The sequence below is a fragment of the Saccopteryx bilineata genome, chromosome 5 (assembly GCF_036850765.1).
Source record: "Saccopteryx bilineata isolate mSacBil1 chromosome 5, mSacBil1_pri_phased_curated, whole genome shotgun sequence".
In the NCBI taxonomy this organism is placed as follows: domain Eukaryota; kingdom Metazoa; phylum Chordata; class Mammalia; order Chiroptera; family Emballonuridae; genus Saccopteryx; species Saccopteryx bilineata.
Window position 1 is genome coordinate 235,524,614 of NC_089494.1, and position 21,404 is coordinate 235,546,017.

The 21,404-nt window shown below is 39.7% G+C and overlaps 1 protein-coding gene across 36 annotated transcripts in view; it reads right to left on the reverse strand.

The window, feature by feature from the left end:
* LIMCH1 (LIM and calponin homology domains 1) overlaps nucleotides 1-21,404 on the reverse strand; it is a 335,363-nt gene that overhangs the window by 25,952 nt on the left and 288,007 nt on the right. For 24 of the 36 annotated variants that reach the window (XM_066233763.1, XM_066233758.1, XM_066233764.1 and 21 more), the window contains 4 exons: nucleotides 11,424-11,511; nucleotides 9,924-10,102; nucleotides 5,659-5,764; nucleotides 544-584 (listed from right to left, as the gene is read on the reverse strand). In XM_066233763.1, the coding sequence (XP_066089860.1) occupies nucleotides 544-584; nucleotides 5,659-5,764; nucleotides 9,924-10,102; nucleotides 11,424-11,511 (414 nt within the window). Of the gene's footprint in view, nucleotides 1-543; nucleotides 585-1,279; nucleotides 1,355-5,658; nucleotides 5,765-9,923; nucleotides 10,103-11,423; nucleotides 11,512-21,404 lie in introns of all 36 variants that reach the window. The other 12 variants (XM_066233748.1, XM_066233759.1, XM_066233753.1 and 9 more) reach the window with 1 other exon arrangement.

Genomic DNA, 21,404 nt, shown 5'->3' on the forward strand with positions numbered 1-21,404 from the left:
ATAGAATTTGACAGTGTCACCTGTCATTTGACATTTTAATTAGCAAATGCTTTTTTTTTAATTTCATTGAAATAAAAAATTCAAGACCGAATGTATGGTGATTGTGTCTCAAGATTCTGACTGTGACATGGGTTACAGCAAAGACGGCTGGGGTGTCCTAGAAAGAGTCCGGGCTGGGCCCTGTGGACAACATGCACTATGTTGAAATATTGTCCTCATTTAACAAAAAATAATTTTGCACGCTTACAGAAATTACATATTTCAATACTAATTCTTATTGTCACTTGCATTTTAATTGCTTCTTTTAGGTTTCACTTTTCGGACTCACTTATTGATTTGTTTCCCGATCATGACTCTACATAATCACAACCCATATCTGCATAATTCACACGGCAGCATTACATATGACTTTCAATTATTCTTTTACAATCAAGTGTTTGAAGCTCATTTTTAAAATTAAATCCTCTTTAAGCAAAATCAAATGCCCTATCAATTAAAATGACACTAAGTGCATGATTTTATTCCTTAAAATGAGTTACTTACAGGTGTAGTTATAGGTGACTTTTCACTGCTTGGAGAATCCACTGTACAGAAAAAAAAGAAAGAGAGATCACTGTGAGTAGCTTCTTACTGAACTTCTCTTTGATCCTCTCAGTGGTGGATGGTTCCTATGTCAGATTCAACCAATTTTTTTTTTGTAAGCCAAGAGCATTAGAAGACCTTAATAAAGCAGACCTCTGAAGCAGTCGGTACCCATCACCAAAAGTAGTCACGACCAGTGTAATATGATTGATCACATCAGTTAGCACCAAGCACTAGACTATAGGAAGCAAACTCTATTCCTACTAGTGCTGGTTTTCAATGCGCCTCGCATTCTGGCTTGATTGACAGTTCCCTCACTGTCTGACATGGAGAAGTATCACACAGAGAGAGGCCCGATGTCTCCCAGGGAGTCAAGAGAGTGACACAGTTAACAAGAGAACCACGTTCCTGGTAAACGCTTCTAATCTTTGTTTAAAAAAAAAAAAAAGAAGACAATAAAGAGGCGAATATTATTTCTTTGGATTTTCAAAATCAAAGTAAAAGTCTGTAAATTTCCCCCCAATTTTAGTATCACTGGTACTGATATCAAAGAACTAGCTCTTTGCTAACTGTGTGCCAGAAGCAAGCATTTTTTTTTTTCTGAAGTCAGGAATAAAGAAAAATACCAGATATTATTGGTTGCCCGCCACATGGATTTTTGCATGAAAGAAATGCAGCTAGCCAGTACGCGCTTTACCTGACTGGGAGAAAAACTGGGCACGTCGCCAAGAGTTCTGAACTCTCAGCGGAACGCTGGCAGTGCCAGGCGACTCTAGATCAGATGGCAGAACAGAACAAAGAGAAAAATCATGAAAACGGGGTGACAGTTGCACAGGACCATATGCTCCCAAGTCCAGGTGTGTCTACACAAGAACCGAGAGGGAACGAAATCTAAGGCATAAAGTATCCCAATGAAACTCATACAAAAACCTGCAGACACAAACAAGACCGTTCATGCTCTTGTCCTCTGGTGTTAGGTGGAATCTCCTAGGCTCATACTTAATGGTGATATTGTTAAAATGTTGAATCTCAAAGTAAGATGATACGCTACGGAAGGGCAAAATGCACCGTAAACAGTGCTTATGGAGAACGCTAGCAAAATATAAAAGACAGCCAAGATGCATTCGATTACTTTCTACACTTTACAAAGGTTATGAATGGAAGTCTGGGGCAGAAGCCGCACGTGTGTGTAACTGAAGGATGTGTACGTCTGTCCACCACGAGAGGGCTCCCGGCGGACACAGTAGCTCGTCTGCGCCCTTGGACGGGCGCTGCCCCTGTCTGTCATCATTTCTCAACGCAAATAAAGACATCCGTTTTTAAAATGTGCACATATTTTCCTGACACACCAATCTGAAATGTCTTTCTACTGTTGGGAGGCAGTTGAGAAAAGGAAATTCGTCATCTTTAAGTGTATCTCATGAAGGTTTTCAGAGTACTTAAAGACTATTTATGCATGTGTGTGTGTGTCAGACAAGACTGCGAAAGGCCATTAGGGCCCACCAGATCTTCAGTGGCCTGGGAGGTCAGTCTCCGAACAGATGACTTCATGGAAATGGGGGAGATGGCACTGTCTGGGGGAGGGGGTGTCAGGTATGGCTCCAGGATTCCCAGTCCTAACGCTATAGCTCCTTTGGACTTGATAGGCGACCTCGGACTAGTCACTGAAAGGTCCACTGACTTCTTATATCTAGGCAAAGTGCTATACTTTCCCTGTCCTTCCAGTTAAAGAAAAACCATATATTTTAATGTTATATTTACTAGAGGCCCTTGCTTCTTGAAAGATAAAAATTTCTACACACCAAACAGGTCTCATTGTTTTTCTATCTATCCAGCCATGTCTTTGGAGTGAAATTTAAACCCATATTTTAGTCACTGGTTTTCAGGGTATGGTCCTGGGTCTGCAGCATCAGTATCCCTTTGGGAACTTGTTAGAAACGCAAGTACTGTGGCGCCAGCCCAGACCTACTCCGTGCGACACTGCAGGGGGCGGGGCGGGGCCGCGGGTGCTTTGACCCATCCCAGCCCTGACCTACTCCGTGCGACACTGCGGGGGGCGGGGAGGGGCCGCGGGGTGCTTTGACCCATCCCAGCCCTGACCTACTCCGTGCGACACTGCGGGGGGCGGGGAGGGGCCGCGGGGTGCTTTGACCCGTCCCAGCCCTGACCTACTCCGTGCGACACTGCGGGGGGCGGGGAGGGGCCGCGGGGTGCTTTGACCCGTCCCAGCCCTGACCTACTCCGTGCGACACTGCGGGGGGCGGGGCGGGGCCGCGGGTGCTTTGACCCATCCCAGCCCAGACCTACTCCGTGCGACACTGCGGGGGGCGGGGCGGGGCCGCGGGTGCTTTGACCCATCCCAGCCCTGACCTACTCCGTGCGACACTGCGGGGGGCGGGGGGCGGGGGGCGGGGAGGGGCCGCGGGGTGCTTTGACCCACCCCGCATAGTCCCTGGGTTAGACCTGTGTTTGCAAACGACTGCTTAACGCCCTATCTCTGCAATATAAACACGTTTATTTTCAGGAAAGCCTTTAAGAATAGTTTTATACTTCTATTGCTACTATTTTGTAACTACAATTATGCTATTAGTGCTTATTCTGAGCCAGGTATTGTGTTAAACACTTTTTTTTGTTGTTGTTTATCTCATTTCATTCTTCCTATAACCCTATGAGGTTGGTACTATTATTCTCTCCAGTTTACAAGTGGTGATTTAGATTATGGAAAACTTAGTGAGTAAGGTCGCACAGGTGAGAACTAGATGAGTAAGACTTTGAACCTGGGTGCCCTGTCTCCAGAGCCTGCAGCTGTAATTACAGCCTCCATCAACCAGAGAGAGTATGGAGCAGGTATATGCCGAACATAATTCTATTCTGAAGAATAAGTTTAGAAATGCTCTAGTGCTACTAAATTTTATTTTTTAATCACTCAATTGAAATATAGCATAAAGAAAAGCCCCTTATTCAACAGCACATTTTACAATCATAATGCCTTACAACAGAAAATGGAACATAAAAATATATGAAACAACAAAACTAATTAATATGGCTTAAAATATTTATTTCCTCTCTCTATTACTTATCTACACAATTACAAAGTGCAAGAAATAGGGCAGAATTTAAATTTGTTTAATATGACCAATTGCTGGCCCAGTTATAGGACTATTTTTGACAATTCCCTTCAGGACAGTAGGAATTATAAATTTAAAACAAATGTTTTGAAGACAGCATTAAACTTTTTTCTACATTAAGAAATTAACAATCATCAGGGTCTGTATCAATTTAATTCCTTCCCAAGTACTTCCTGTTATGCAGAGAGAGGCCAACTTATCTCCAGCCAAAAGATTAATGAAACCAACTCAGATTCTGCCCCAAAGAGCTGACCATTCTTTCTTCTTCTTCTTCTTCTTTTTTTTACAGAGACAGAGAGAGTCAGAGAGAGGGATAGACAGGGACAGACAGACAGGAACGGAGAGAGATGAGAAGCATCAATCGTCAGTTTTTCCCTGCAACACCTTAGTTGTTCATTGATTGCTTTCTCATATGTGCCCTGACTGTGGGCCTTCAGCAGATCGAGTAACCCCTTGCTCGAGCCAGTGACCCTGGGTCCAAATTGGTGAGCTATGCTCAAACCAGATGAGCCTGCGCTCAAACTGGCGACCTTGGGGTCTCAAACCTGGGTCCTCCACATCCCAGTCCAATGCTCCATCCACTGTGCCACTGCCTGGTCAGGCAAGAGCTGACCATTCTTATAAAGGAAAGTAAAAATATGTAAATCCCCAGCCACAGTGCACTTGTACCATCCTCTCTCTGCCTGGACTGATAAATCTATAAAACGTAGTGGGAAAAGTATATCAAGAAACTTTACAGTTCTTGCTTCCCGAACTCGAGCTGTTTTCTTATGTAGGGAGAGGACTCACACCAGTAAAGCCCAGTGCTCTGTTGTGAAGATCATAGACCCCTCGTGACCCATCCCCCACTGTTCACACCCCTAAGGCTCTTTCTGGGGTGGCTGTGGGCACCTCAGTTTCTCATCTGGATAAAGGGATTCAAGTTGGGCTCTTGAAGAGTACAGAGGTGAATTCACAACCTATACATGTCCTAAAGGGTACTTGGGTAGCGGGCAGTGGCCAGTGCCATTTTAAAACCTCCATAGGCCCTAAACTGCTATATTTTTAGAGGTCAACCCTCCACACATTATGGCAAACATATGAAACATATTAAAATATATACTCAGCCTATATCTGTATATATCTATGTGTATTATATGTATATACATGTCTATTCTTGTTATACAAACTTTTGGGAAGATTAAAGTTTTGGTTATAAGTAATTCATGATTGTGAATTATAAGTAATCTATGATTGTGAATGATTTCTCAGTGCACACCCAGTAATTATTATGAAGTAAGAAAGTCTAACTTTGTCCTAAAATCACAGTCTAGTGGGCCCTAGCTGGGTGTCTTAGTGGATAAAGCATCCACCCGGTGTGCCAAAGGTCACAGGTTTGACCCCTGGTCAGTGCATATATGAGAAGCAATCAATGAGTACACAACTAAGTGAAACAATGGGTTGATGCTTCTCTCTCTTTTTCTCTGTTCCCTCCTTCCCAATCTCTCTCTCCCTTACTCTCAAATCAATGGAAAAAAAATTAAAATAAATAAATAAAAATCCTTGACAAGTGGATATTTTGTAAAGACTAGATAACTTATAATTAATGAAGTTGATACAATATTAAGATGATAAACTTTTTGTTAGTTATTGTTCTTTAATTTAATTTTTATTTTTACATTTTAGAGCCTATAAGATTATTGTAAGGTATTAAACACTTGTGTAAGCCTTATCATGCTTATAGTGCCTGGCCGACAAAATGGTCCTGGCATCTGGGCCCCATAAAGAATGCAGCCCCAGAATTCTATTGTGAAATTATTAATTCAGCCGCCATGGACTCTGGCAAACCCCATGGCTAAAGGAACATCACCATAAAGGAAGTAATCTTCCTTCAAATTAAAGAATATTTCACTACAGGTGGGCCCAGTAGAGCATGCAGAACAAAAATAAAACATTTCCTTCTCTTTACCTTGAGAATTGAGATTTGGCAAATGTAACTGGTTGCTTTCAGGCATTTTGTCCAGAAGTGGAAATGTCAGGGTTGCTTCTGGCTCTGGAGATTTTGGCTTTATCACCTGGATCAAAAGCAACAGACATAAACATGGCCTATTAATAAACATGCAGGAGAAATAAAATGAAAGAATCCATAGCTATTACATAAGTCAAGATGCCCAGACATTTCACCTTCTTTTTTTTTTTTTTTTGGTATTTTTCCCAAGTTAGAAGCCGGGAGGCAGTCAGACTCCCTCACGCGCCCGACCAGGATCCACCTGGCATGTCCACCAGGGGGCGATGCTCTGCCCATCTGGGGCGTTGCTCTGTTGCAGCTGAGGCAGAGGCCAGGGCCCAACCATTTCACTTTTAAATAAAGAATTTCACCATTTTCTTACCCCCCTTCAATGCTTTTTTACTTTAATGTGGAGAAAACAAATGCAAGCATAGAAATTTGATGATCACTTTTCTCCAAACCCAGAAAATAGTATTCCATCTTTGTGATTATACATCATTCTGTTTCACTTTCTTGAAGATCAATCACATATTCTCTTCCTAGTACTATAGAACATTGAATTTATAATATGTGCATGTGAGATGTTCCATTAAGATAAAAAAGATATCTTACTATGTCAGTGCTAAATAGTATAAAGTAATGTAAGTAATATTACCTTCTAGACATGACATAGGCCTCCCCAAAAAACTTGTGCAAAGTACATTAAAGATAATATACTTAGCCTCTTGACACAGAAGCATTATTATAGACAGCCATGATCAAACAGCGCCATAGCAATGATGCCCTTAGATTTTTGAGTTATGTAAGATTACCTGTCCTATGGTAAACAGTCCTGGAATTATAGTCTTTACAAATTCTTATGTTTGCTTTGTAAAAATAGAATTTTCTTGTTATTGCTAATTTTATTTTGTTTCTTCCCAATCTGAATTTTGTTTCTCAGCCTCTTTCTGATTTGTTGTTTCTAATCAATTGATTGCTGAAAGACCAGATTACCAAACCAATGTCTAAAATAAAAATCAGTAGACTCTGAGCAAAGATCTGAATGAGGAACAGGGCTGTATCATTGGGGATAGGAAATCCTGCCTATCCCCAATGTTTTTTCCTAGTTTAGTTCCTCTTTTCAGACCTCCAGACCACTCTCTAATTCTCTAGGTTAGGGGTCGGGAACCTTTTTGGCTGAGAGAGCCATGAACACCACATATTTTAAAATGTAATTCCGTGAGAGTCATACAACGACCCGTGTACGTTATGCATTATCCAATAAAAATTTGTGTTGTCCTGGAGGACAACTGTGATTGGCTCCAGCCACCCACAACCATGAACATGAGCAGTAGGAACCAATGGATTGTAATACATGAGAATGTTTTATATTTTTAACAATATATTTTTTTTACTAAAGATTTGTCTGCGAGCCAGATGCAGCCATCAAAAGAGCCACATCTGGATCACGAGCCATAGGTTCCTGACCCCTGCTCTAGGTATAAAAATAGGGAATCGCTAGCCTGAGCAGGTGGTGGCGCAGTGGGGAGAGCATGGACCGGGACGCGGAGGACCCAGGTTTGAAACCCCAAGGTCGCCAGCTTGAGCGCAGGCTCATCTGGTTTCAGCAAGGCTCACCAGCTTGGACCCAAGGTCACTGGCTTGAGCAATGGGTCTCTCGGTCTGCTGTAGCTCCCCGGTCAAGGCACATATGATAAAGCAATCGATGAACAACTAAGGTGCCACAACCAAGAATTGATGCTTCTTACCTCTCTCCCTCCCTGTCTGTCCCTATCTGTCCCTCTCTCTGTCTCTGTCACAAAATAAAATAAGAAAAAAGGAGTAAAAAGAAGGGAATAGGTAGAGTTTAAAATTTCCAAAAGGCATCAATCAGGGCAGTGGCCTTTGTGAGCTCTGCACAGCACACGGCACTCTCCGCTCCCCAGGCCAGGGGTGGGCCCTGCTCACTGCTGCCTCTCTGGTGTCCAACACAGTGCCCAACACCAGGGGTCCCCAAACTACGGCCCACGGGCCGCTTACGGCCCCCCTGAGGCCATTTATCCGGCCCCCACTGCACTTCCAGAAGGGGCACCTCTTTCATTGGTGGTCAGTGAGAGGAGCATAGTTCCCATTGAAATACTGGTCAGTTTGTTGACTTAAATTTACTTGTTCTTTATTTTAAATATTGTATTTGTTCCTGTTTTGTTTTTTTACTTTAAAATAAGATATGTGCAGTGTGCACAGGGATTTGTTCATAGTTTCTTTTATAGTCCGGCCCTCCAACGGTCTGAGTGACAGTGAACTGGCCCCCTGTGTAAAAAGTTTGGGGACCCCTGCCCAACACAGTGCCCAGTACAGAGCAAGCGCACAGTTCACGCTGGCTGACTGACTCAGAGGTGAACCCGATGTAGAAGCGCTTAAGTTTTCCACTCTCAAGTCAAATCCAAATTTAGGGTTCATTCTTAAAGTTGAAATAGCACTATATGTAGTAAGTGCACCTGCAGTCGGGGGTTCTTTATTGTGGCGGCCTATTAGCATCACCTGGGAAGCTTTTTAAAAATACTGATGCCTGGGCCCTGCCCTCAGAAATTCTGACTTATTTGATCGGAGTGTGCTTGGTATATTTTTAAATTCTAAAGGGTAACCAAGGCTGAGAACAATAGGTATAAAAGATGAAGACTTTCAGGCTCTGTGCCTGAAAACAAACCAAAGTACTGTGAAGAGGACGAGACTCCAAACTAGAAAGGAACTGAATAAAAACAAGATGTTAAAACCCATCATACATAATAAGTTTCTAGTTCCCTTGTTATTCAAATCCAGAGGCGTCAGAGGTATGCGGCCACCAAATAGCTAACTGTGGGAGAGAGAACCGTTAGTAAGCTGAAAACAAGCACACTCACACACAACAGCCCACACCCGACTGCAAAGCTTTACACCTTACGTGCATATCACATTGAAAAAATACATAATATTATTCATAATGAAAAACTGTTTAAAATAAAATATAAAAGATGGGTATGCAACAGAACTAAATGACAAGATAACCTGGAAATGTTTTCTTTGAATGTATGTACCCTGATTTATTGATGTCACCCCATTAAAATAAAAATTTATTTATAAAAAAAAAAACATTGCCTGACACATGGTTAGTATCATGTATGTGCAAACTATCATTATTACTGACCTGAAGCAATCTCCAAAATACATTAAGTACAAAAAAAACCCCAAAATACAATTCCAGTTGTATAAAACAAGGTGTGCAGGACAGTCCTACATATTTATGTTTGTAAATACATAAAATATCACTAGAAGGAGGCACCAGAAACTAGAGATTGTATCTGAGGAGTGCTCAGGAGTGAAAGACAATTCTCAATGAGTAACTTTTATATTTTAAAATATTTTTTATAAGATATATGTATTATCTATTCCAAAAATTTAAAATAAAGAAATATATATTTGGAAAAATGTAAAAAAAAAAAAAGATGTGGAAAGAATATATATATATATATATATATATATATACACCATTTATTACTAATACAGTACAGAGGTAGGTTTCAGTTATTTTTCCCATTCTTGTTCTATGTCTATGTTTGTTTATTTAAGTCATTTAAAATAAATGTATACATTACTTGATAAATTTATTAACATGTTTATGTATACATCACTATAAATTTTAAAAATATGTAGCTATAGACTGAATGTTTGTGCCCCCTAAATTCATATAATGAAATCCTAAGCCCCAAGGTGATGCTATTAGAAGGGTAGGGGCTTTGGTAGGTGATTAGATCATGACGGCAGAACCCTTATGAATGGGATTAGTGCCTTTATGAAAGAGACCCCAGAGGGCTCACTTGTCCCTTCTGTCAAGTGATGACACAGTGAGGAGGTGGCCCTCTGTGAACTAGAAGGTGGCTTTTCACCAGACACCAAATCTGTCTTGATCTTGGACTTCCCAGCCTCCAGAACTATGAGAAATAAATTTGTTGTTTATACGCCACGTAGTTCCTGGTAGTCTGTCATAGCAGCCCAAGTGGACTAATACATTTATCTTTCTATATGTATGTCAATTATTTACAATAAACATGTAGTATATTTGTATTTAGAAGAACTACAGATGAATGATAGAAAAAGGATGAGACAAGAAAATAACTCTTCGTTCTCAAGAAGCACCGCAGCACTGCCCAGCGGCCGCACGGAGCCACACGGACGTAAACTGGGCCGCTTTAATCCACTCGGTAGCTCACCTTTTGGGACAGCACCAACTCCACCTTCCCACTCATTTCGTTCTCCGGCTTCCTCTGCTCTTTGTCCTCTGGCACGTCATTCTTCAGCTGGGGGCTGGAGGAGAGCTCCACCAAGGCCACGGTCGGGCTGGATCGAGTCACCGTGCTGGTAAAGTGCTGTGGCTCTGTAATGGAGTTTCCTTCAGACACACGGAAGAAACTGATTACCGCGTGATGAGACGTATAAAAAAAACCCAAAGACGCCAGAATTCTCTAGGCTCTTCCATGACATTAGAAAATGATCAAACAACCTAAGACACATCAAAGAATCGCACCATGAAAAACTTAGGTTCTGAATAAGAGCCAGAGTGTACCTATGAATAACACTCCATGAAACAAATGCTGAAGCGAAACAGTACAATAGGTGAGCTGGATGGACGAACATCGCCAGATAATTTCCATCCAGACGACTGCGTGGCAGCCTGACTCTTCCTGCTGTATGTATTTCAGTGTTCCTCTTGCGTTTCAGTGTGGTAAGGATGGCATGGTACGCACAATGCGTTGAAGACAGAGTGGTCTTTGATATATAGAGAAGAATCAGGTGCACTCCAGAGCTGGGTGTAAAAGTCACCATCTGAGGGGGCGTATCAAGATGAGGAGGTGCAGTCTAGCTCAGTGGTCCCCAATCTTGTTTGGGCCATGGATCGGTTTAATGTCAGAAAATATTTTCACGGACTGGCCTTTAGGGTGGGATGGATAAATGTATCACGTGACCGAGACAAGCGTCAAGAGTGAGTCTTAGACGGATGTAACAGAGGGAATCTAATCATTTTTAAAAAAATAAAACATCGTTCAGACTTAAATATAAATAAAACGGAAATAATGTAAATTATTTATTCTTTCTCTGCGGACCGGTACCAAATGGCCCATGGACAGGGATCGGTCCGCGGCCTGGGAGTTGGGAACCACTGGTCTAGCTTGAACTTTTCGGTAATGACATTTAACTTATTCTAACATGCCATTTAAAAATAATTTGGAATTAGAAAAGGTTAAGAGGTTTCTATTTTTATCAAAAGAAGAAATGTGTGATAAATATTGACAAACATTAATTCAGGAAACATTAGGTCCCTAGTCATGCTCACTGTCCACATTCATGGCATTTCTTCTTCCAAACTATCTATCTATTCACCAGCTTTATTACTTCAGTGTCTATTTTGGGGAATATATATATATATATATATATATATATATATATGCCTATCCATTTCTGTTACTATGTGTTAAAATATTTGGGGAATATTTATGATGATAGAGATACACTTTCCAAAACACAAAACAAAGCAAACTTCTAGAGCCAGATAAATCGTAGTCAGAAATTTCCCCAAGTGGCCTCGAGGTGGCAGCACACCCCCACCAATTTTAGAGGCTGATTCCCTTTCTGTCGCTCAGATAGGAAAAGCTCTTGACTGTTTCCATTATACCTTCACTTATCCTGATTTACTAGTCTGTTAGGAAACACACCTGACGAGGCGAGTTCTGTATTCCCTTTTTCTGGTCTTCCACCATCGTTCTCATCTTGACTGTTCAGTTCAATTTCCTCAGTGGTTGCCTGAAAAAAAGATTTTTATCCTCGCTTGAATAAATAATCCCTTTGAAGGTTCTAAAAGGTAAAGGATCTTTTTCTTCTTCCTTTCAGATAGTAATATTTAAGCCAACAAGGCAAGCTGCCTGTATGACCCCATTCTCTTCTATTTCCCAGGCCGCTTTGCGGGCAGGAGGTGGCTATGCAGGAGGACAGAGGTGCTGGCGTGGCAGCACCCTCCCCTCCTCTGACTGCTGCTGATGCACATCCTTTCACTACCAAATTTTCAAAATTATAGTTACCACCCACTTGCTCCCAAAGGCCTTTAAAGTTGGCTTAGGGTCATATTACCAGTGGGGAACATTTTTTGTTGTTAAGCTTACAAGTAGCCTCTCAGTAGTTTGCCTTCAACATAGATGCTTGTGGCTGTTAGTATTGTGGAATTTATTCTTCTGGTTTTTTTAAAAAAAATTTTATTGATTTCAGAGAGGGAATAAGGATAGATATATTCATTACTTGATTCTTGTATGTGCCCTGACCGGGGATCAAATCCGCAGCCTTTGTGTGTCTGGAATTTATCCTTGATAGTCTCTTCCTTCCTGGGTTCTCAACAACTCTATTACCTGGGTTTGCATTTTCTCATTCATTCCTTCTCTCTCTCAACTTTTCTCTTACTCGTTCTTATTCATTTTGTTTTTAAAAAATATTTTTTCTATTGATTTGAGAGAGGGAGAGAAAGAGAGAAAGATTTTGTTCCATTTAGTTGTGTACATACTGATTGCTTCTCATTCGTGTCCTGATTGGGGATCAAACCTGTGACCTCAGCACACTGGGACAATGCTTTATTCACTGAGCCACCTGACCACGGCCTCCTTTTCTCTTCATAAACATATGGATCACTCCTAAAATCTTCAACTATTTTCCTCCCTCTGTGCTGAATCATGCTCAAATGTACCAATTATTTCCATGGGTTCACCATTATGCTCCTTATCCATTTATGACTTGTACTTTCATCTCTAACCCCTAGAGTCCATCAAAGCTTCAGTTCAGCTGACCTATCATCATTGTCATGGTAAATGGCTCACCTTCAACTGCTATATGTTACCCTTAAATAAGCCTCTCTTCCAAATTTGATGATTTCTGTTTATGGCATTAATTTTCCCTATCACACAAATTATACTTTGAAATATTGCTCAATTCAAACCTCATGAATGCCTATCATTTTCCAAGACTTGCCAAGGTTCTAACACAATAGTTTTTATTATTTATTGATTTTAGAGAAAGAGGACAGGGAGGGGGAGAGGGAGGAAGAGAGGAAGAGAATGAGAGAGAGAAAGAGAGAGAGAGGGGGGGGGGGGGACATTGATCTGTTTCTGTATATGCCCTGACCGGGATTCAAACCAGCAACCTTTGTGCTCAAGCCAACACTCATATCAACTGACTAACACAATAGTTTTCATATTCATCTCTTCCTTGATGTTTTTAAAGCTAGGGTTGAATTTTCCCTTTACTCCCTGTTCTTCCACTAAGGGGTCTCTCTGGTTTGGATCTTGCTTTCTAATTCCTATGGCACATTGCCATCGTGTTCATCTCTCTCAGCAGTACCTCAGTTACCAGTTTCATGCTTGTGTTCCTCTCCTTCAGTATTACCTCAATTGTATCATCTTTATGTTTGATGGAATTTATAACATTAAAAGAATTTGGAACAACCTAAATGTCCAACAATTAAGGAATGGTTGAGTGAATTACTACTGGATATCCAAAAAAGGACATATCATGCAGTCATAAAAAGGTGTTGAACAATAGTCAATGATATGTGAAAATACATTTTATCTAATGTTAATTTAAAAATGTAAACTGTATATACAACATGATGCCTGCATATATAAGATTTTATGTATTGGTACACTATATCAATACACAAGTATTCCTGTTAATACTTATGTAAAAATGTATATAAAAAGACATATTAAAATGCTAATAATGATAATTTTTAATGTGCTTAAATTTTAGATGAATTTTCTTTTCAAATGTATTTTATGTATTTCAAAATGTTCTACAATGATCGCATACTGCTTCTGCAATCAAAAATACATAGAATCAGCCTGACCAGGCAGTGGTGCAATAGATAGAGCATCAGACTGGGATGTGAAGGACCCAGGTTTGAAACTCTGAGGTTGCTGGCTTGAGCACGGGCTCATCTGGTTTGAGCAAGGCTCACCAGCTTGAGCCCAAAGTCGCTGGCTTGAGACAGAGGTCTTTGTCTGCTGTAGCCCACCAGTCAAGGCACATATGAGAAAGCAATCAATGAAAACTAAGGTGCTGCAACAAAGAATTGATGCTTCTTACTCTCTCCCTTCCTGTCTGTCTGTCCCTATCTGTCTCTCTCTCTCTCTCTCTGTCCCTGTTACACACACACACACACACACACACACACACACACACACAAAATACATAGAATCAATTTAACTTTATCTTTAGTTGGGAGCCAACTGACTCCAAAGTGAATTCCAAAATTCTCCCATTGATATTATAGCATTTGCTTTATAAAACTAAATGAAAATTGAATTAAACACTTTTTAAAATGCATCTCAACCACCAAAAAGGACAAGTTAATGACTATCATGTTTGCTAGTAATAGTGTTTTATTGTAAAGAGCCAAAGTTGAATTTTTTAAAATGTGTATGAAATATTTTATAAACTTTAAAAGATTTTAAGATAAACACCAAAATTAGTTTCAGAAAGGCAATATTAAATATTTTATAAACCATTTCCATGGGATCTCAGAAAGCTATGGGTTTATTGATCTCTCATAAGTAGATGCATTTTACCCACAAATCAAAATTTGTCTTTCAAATAACCAAAATAAAAGCCCTTCAAATTTAATGCATTGATGGAAACGGTAATTACATTTTTTAAAAAAAATAAAACTCTATGCAAGAATCGAAGAATGATACAACAAATGCAAATCAATAAATGTGTGACATTATATTAATAAAATGAAAGATAAAAGTCATATGATCATCTCAAAAGATGCAGAAAAGACATCTGACAAAATTCAATACCCTTTCATGTAAAAACTCTCAACAAATTAGGTATAGAAGAATGTACCTAAATATTACAAGCTCATAATGAACATCATACTCAATGTTGAAAAGCTGGAAGCTTTTTCTCTAAAATCAGGAACAAGACTAGGGTGCCCACTCTCACATTGCTATTTAACAGAGTACTGGAAGTCCTGGCAAGAGCTATTAGGCAAGAAAAAGAAATAAATGGCATCCAAATTAGAAAGGAAGAAGTAAAATAGTTTGTTTGTAAATGATATGATCTTATATAGGGAAAACTCAATACTCTGTGCACACATACACACAAGACTGTTAAAATAAGTAAATGAATTAAGTAAATTTTAAGAACATAAAATCAATATACAAATATCTGAAAAAGAAATTAAGAAAACAATCTCATTTACAATAGCATCAAAAGGAATAAAATATTTAGTAATAAATTTAGCAACGGAGGTGGAAAATCTATACACTGAAACTATAAAACGTTGATGAAAAAAATTGAAGAAAGCACCAATAAATGGAAAAATATATTGTGTTCATGGATTGGACAAATTAATATTGTTAAAATATTCAAACTATTCAAAACAATCTATAGATTCAGTGCAATCCTTATCAAAATTCCAATGGTATTTTTCACAGACTTAGAAAAAAGAACCCTAAAATGACCAAAGATCCCAGATGGATAAAGCAATCTTGAGAAAGAAAAAAAATAAAACAAAGCTGGAGACATTTTCTGGCTTCAACCTATATTACCATGCTATAGTAATCAAAATAGTATGGTACTAGTATAAAAACAGACACTTAGATCAATGGAAGAGAGAGGCCAGAAATCAACCTACACTTTTATGGTTAACTATTTTTGACAAAGGTGGCAAGAATACAAATGGTAAAGGATAGTTTCTTCAATAAATGGTGCTGGGAAAACTGGACATCTATAGTCAAAAGAATGAAATTGGATTCCTATCTTACACTATACACAAAAATCAATGTCTGAATGGAGGAAAGATGTAAATGTAAGATCTGAAACTGTAAAACTCTAGAAGAAAACAGGGAGGAAATCTCCTCAGCACTGGTCTTGGCAATGATTTTTAGATTTGACACCAAAAGCAAAATAAACAAATGGGACTACATCAAACTAAGAAGTTTCTGCACAGCAAAGGAAACAGTTAACAAAATGAAAGGTCAGTCTACAGGACAGGATAAAGTATTTGCAAATCATGTATTTTATAAGGGGCTGATATCCAAAATATATAAGGAACTCTCACAACTTAATAGCAAAAAAAGAAAAAAAGTGAGAAAGGACCGGAATAGACATTTTTCAAAGCAGATACACAAGTGGTAAAAGTATATGAAAAGATGCTCAGCATCACTAATCATCAGAGAATGAAAACTACAATGAGATACTACCTCATATCTCTTGGGAATGGCTATTATCAAAAAGTCAACGAATAACAAGTGTTGGTGAGGATGTGGAGAAAAGAGAGCTTTGTGCATTCACGATGGAAATATATATTGGTATAGTCACTATGGAAAGAGGTATGGAGGTTCATCAAAAAATTAAAAATAGAACTAACCATATGATACAGCAATCTCACTTCTAAATATATATACATATATATATATATGAAACAAAATCAGTATCTCAAAGAGATATTTGCATTCCTCATGTTCGTTGAAGCGCTATTCACAATAGCCAAGATAAGGAAAAAAACTAAATGTCGATGGATAAAGAAAATGGGAGATATACAGATATAAATATGCATATATTATTTATATTATGTATCTATAGATATATTATTTATATTATACATATACACACATAGAATCTATATATTTTATACATGCATATTTATATATTATGTATAATTTGTCTATATACACAAATATTAATCTATTAGATGCTATGTGTACACACACACATACGCACATACACATACACACACACACACACACAATGGAATATTATTGAGCCTTAAAAAAAAAAGAAAATTCTGCCATTCGTGACAACATGGATGAAGCTGAAGTTCATAAGCCAGACACAAAAGGACAAATATTGCATGATCTCAGTTATATGTAGAATCTATAAAATAAAAAATTTAAAAAGCCAAACTCATAGTAACAGGGTAGAATAGTAGTTACCAGAGACTGAGGCATGGGAAGAAAGGAGAAAAAAGTAGAATTGTCATTGTCAGGGTCTGGAAAAAAGGGGCCATGGGAGGTATTGTTTAAAGTGTAAAGAGTTTCAGTTTGCAAGATGAGAAGAGTTCTGGAGACGGATGGCAGTGATGGTTGCACAACAGTGGGAATGCACTTAATGCTACATAAGTAATGTACACTTAACATGGTTAAGATAGTAAATTTTGTTACACATATTTTACCACAATAAAAAAGACATGGGGAAAAAAAAACACTTAAAAATAAAAATTAATTGCAAATTTTTTAAGTTTAAAAAAATACACAAATAACTTTAGGTAGCATGCTTTTCACACTTCTAAAAGACTCTACCACAGTATCTAGTGGCAAAAAAAAATGCCTCTTCTTTTGGAGGATGGGGTCATTTTGAAACCCTCATAATTAGATGAGTATTTCCTAATAATGGACAACCATATATCAATTCTGGAAGAACATAATATTAAATTAAAATGCACTTTTAAAACCCTAGGATGGAAAAAAGCATTGTATTTTTATTATAATTAGTGGATTTTGTAAGTTTTTAATATAACAAATCTAAATTGAATTCTTTTAAGAGATTTAATGCATGAAAATAGTTAAATAAACTGCCGACTATCACATTATATATATTTAACTTATATATGTGGCACGTGTGTGTTTTTACATTGATATTAATGACTGATACGACAACAGCATTTGATGATCAATCAGTTGAGCCTTACAAAAGAGTAGGCTGGATTTTATAAGTTAAAGCACTCCTTCACACAGAGAAATACTAATATATGATAGTATTTTTAGTTCTTTGATGTTAATATATTTTTTAAAAAAACTGTCAGAAATACTGATTTTAGGTCCCACCTCCAAATGGATTAAATCACAGAAAACTATCTAAAGTTGGAAACAAATTTGCAGTTAAATATTGATGAATGATCTTCACTGGTGTTTCCAATTATTAGAAATAAAATAAATAACTACAAAAGCCAGGCCAAAGCCTTCCCAGCCCCCAAATGAACAAACAAACCAAAAAGGGACATATTTTATTAAATCTCAGTTGCCATCAATTTTAAGTTGTATTATTTTAGGTACCACTAAGAAAGAAAGCACACCGTTAAATATGGCCTTCTATTGATTATGGAACACCCTAATTTAGAGATGCTCAAATGCGGAACGTGTGCTGCCTGGAATCAATGAAGCAAGACACTTCCGGTCCTTCAGGCGTCATTTAAACGCAAAGGAGACAAAACTGTCAAGCACCACTTCCCTGGGAATTATTTTACTCGCACATTCCAGGAATATATTTTACTTATGCAAGACTAACGGGGAACTTACATTTTCAAGAATTCTCACATTCCTGAATGCATTTCTATACGGCTTAATATTCAAATACGAAGCTCCCAGACGACCCAACTTATCCTCCCATAAAATGATGCTGTCCAGGTTGCATACTGTGTTTACTGTAGCCACAATCAACATTTCCTGTCTTTCCCATATGTCAGTGTGGTTGCGTTACTTGACGTGGATTATCTCACGTAATTGTCAGAACAAGCTTATAAAGGATGTACCAATGTGATTCTCGCTGTACAGGTGAGGACGCGGAGGCCCAGGAGGCTGAGTGACTTACCCAGGGTCACACTGTTTGTAGGAAGGGGAGGTGGGAACCCTGTCCTGTACAGGTAACCTCAATGCCCCATCATCTGGGCTGGGAGTCACACCCACTTTCAAGTTGTCCTCGGGGATTTCAAGGTGTTGATTGGTAAGAAGCAATCTGGAACCCAAGAGTTCCAAGTTTATTGCTGAAATGATTCAAACTGCCTTTTCCATTCCCTTTCCTTGTTATCCATTCTACCTCCTTCTTCCCATTCTACATCTCATCCATGTATTCTGCAAAAGATGAGAACTCTCTGGACTCTTTCAAGAGGCAGTTCAGCCTCTTCCCATGGCAGCTTGGGAGCAGACCGCCCCCAGCCAGCACTCCGTCCTAGGGCTTTCGAATCAGTCCCGGCTCTGGGGGCCACGGCCCAGCACCGGATCTGGCACAGGGCAGATACGTAATCCATGCTGGGTAAGCGAATGCTGTAGGCATCATTTCTGCAATGTGTACTCTCAAGCTTAGTTAAAATGCATACTAGACCAGGTTTTACTAGCAAAATATTCAGGATTAATGAGAAAAAGGAAGCTATTATACAATTTGAATAACATGAGCCCATTTAAAAATACTTTATATGCACTGAGAAAAAGCGGACACACAGTGTTTTAAAAATCTTAGTATTAATTTCTGAGTGGCTGGAGTAATAGGTCGTTTATATTTTCTTTATACTTGCCTGTGTTCTGCAATACCTGTAGACCACACGCAATCAAGGGAAATCCTCAAAGCCAGTTTAATGAACTTGTGTCTGGATACTCAATCTTGAAGGCTTGTTACTTTTGTACTCACATCATTATTACAAAGGCCATGAGTTCAAAATTGGCAGTTTTAACCAGTCCTGATGGGTTCGGAGATTTGCCTGAAACAAACCCGCCTTGCTGGAAAATTCACTTTCTGACCCATACTTTCCTTTGGTTACAGTTAAACAGAGAAGAGGCCTTCCCTTCTCGAGAAAGAAAACAAGTAAATAAAACAGATCCCTGGACACCAATGAATGAAAGCACAGAGAAGTGACAGGGGCCTCGGCCAGGCGTTGGCTTCCCCTTGACTGAGAACATGATCCAGACTCGCTCTGCTGCCAGACTCAGCCCGGAGGCCACGGGTGGGAGGTGGCAGTTTCCTGGCTTGAGAGGGGCAAGGTCTAGCCACAAAATTGACCAGGCATCTCAACTGCTTATTTTAACAAGACTCTTCTTGGTGGACTGGCCGGAGAGTGACACTGAAGAATGCAGTGGAAATAAGTGGGAGGCGGAGAACCGCCCTGAGACACAGGGCGTGGTGGCCCTGTTCTGGGACAGAGGAACTATGAGACCCGGACTAACTACGTGACCTCCACAGGCTGGAGGTCCAGAGCCCTCTGCTGAGCCACCATGCGGCGACTCCGAGTGGTGTCCTGGCTCCCGTCGTGAATAACGTATCTGGACCGGAGCCTGGAATCAGTCCTGACGTCTTGGCACTGTGACCCCGGTGCCCATAGGCCGCGCACGGGTCCCCTTTCTCCCTTCTCCCTCCCAGCATAGGTCTGTTTTCACGGGGCCGAAGAGGAGCCACAGGAACAACCAGCCTCTCTGGTCCTTAAATGTTTTCTTTCTGCCTTAAACTTTCCAAACCAGGAATGTGAGGCTCTGATCCAGGTAAGATGGCTCGGGGGTGATTTTTTTTTTTTACTGTCCCTGATGTATGCTTTCTGGAAGTCTGTAAACACTTCTGTGCCTAAAGACTTTTAACGACTTTCGAAGAGTATAAAATCTAATACTCTTGCGACTACTTTTAGATGGAGAAAAACAGTTTCTAAAGAAACGTCTGCTGACATTTGACATCCAGAAGGAATTTGCAGTTGGTCTCGGCTGTAAGGAAAACAGCACCTACTCAAATGCCTTCATGCTGCTCTCACTGCAAAAAGAAATGTTCAAAAAAAAAAAAAAAAAAAAAAAGAAGACCTTCTTGTCTCTTTTCCGGGATCAGAAGACATTAGGAAAGTACTGAATTTCCAAGAGGAAGCCCTGGGTCTTTATCAAGGTGTAAAAAACCAGATCCAGTTACTTAGTTTGAGAAAGGCAGATGAAGCAGGTTAGGCAGCTAATCGCTGAGTCTGGCCTTTGGTCAATGAGGGAGAATTGCCAAAACCCAAAACCCGGTGGGGAGGCCTGGCCGGCAGGGAGGGCGTGCGACACCGCTGAGGACCAGCCGGCCGGAGGGAGCTGATCAAGGGTCACGGAATGGAGTGACCGAGAGATGGATGGGTGAGGGTCCTAGGGGTCTAGGCAGCAGAGGGAAGCCAAGACTGGGGAAAAGTAAGCAGTATGAGAAGCAAAAGGAGCTGCAGGAAGATTCATGGGAGCATCTGCAAGGCCGATCATCTTCGGGAGAAACCTGTTCCCATGAGCACACGCGTCATAGAATTACAACGGGAACAACGGACGAGGCGGAGCTGGAGGACGCAAGGAAGTCACCTCATCTCTGCGAAGTTCACATCCGCTAAAGATGGTAATTTTGACGATCTTACTTTTAACGCCAAAAAAAAAAAAAAAAGAAAGAAAGAAAAAGAAAAAAGCCACAAAAACTTTACACGTATCACCTTTTTGGGTTTCTGAAAAATACATTGTAACTTTCATTTTTTGTATGGCAATATTAAACAATAACAGAAGGGCACCTCCATCTAGGAGTCGCCTTAACATCATGCCAAGTGCTCTACATACATGAAGTCTCACAATCACCACTGGATGCATATACTATTGTTACTGTATCTTTATTTAAAGTATAAACTGAGGCTCAGACATTTTAATTTGCTCAGGTGGAGTTTGATCTTTGACCTAGTGCATGGCGTGTTTTAGGTATTCCAGGAAAGGGTCATTTTTGGTACACCATCGAGGAAAGAAGAGATTCAAATATAAACACATATAACGTACAGTGGATCAAGAAGGCACGGGAGAGCTCTGAGGGAGACGTAAAACATCTCTCTGTGGGACACCAAACAGGTGGATTAGTTTTCAGATTAGAAGACATTCCAAATTCTCTCCCAATCCCAGATTCTAGGA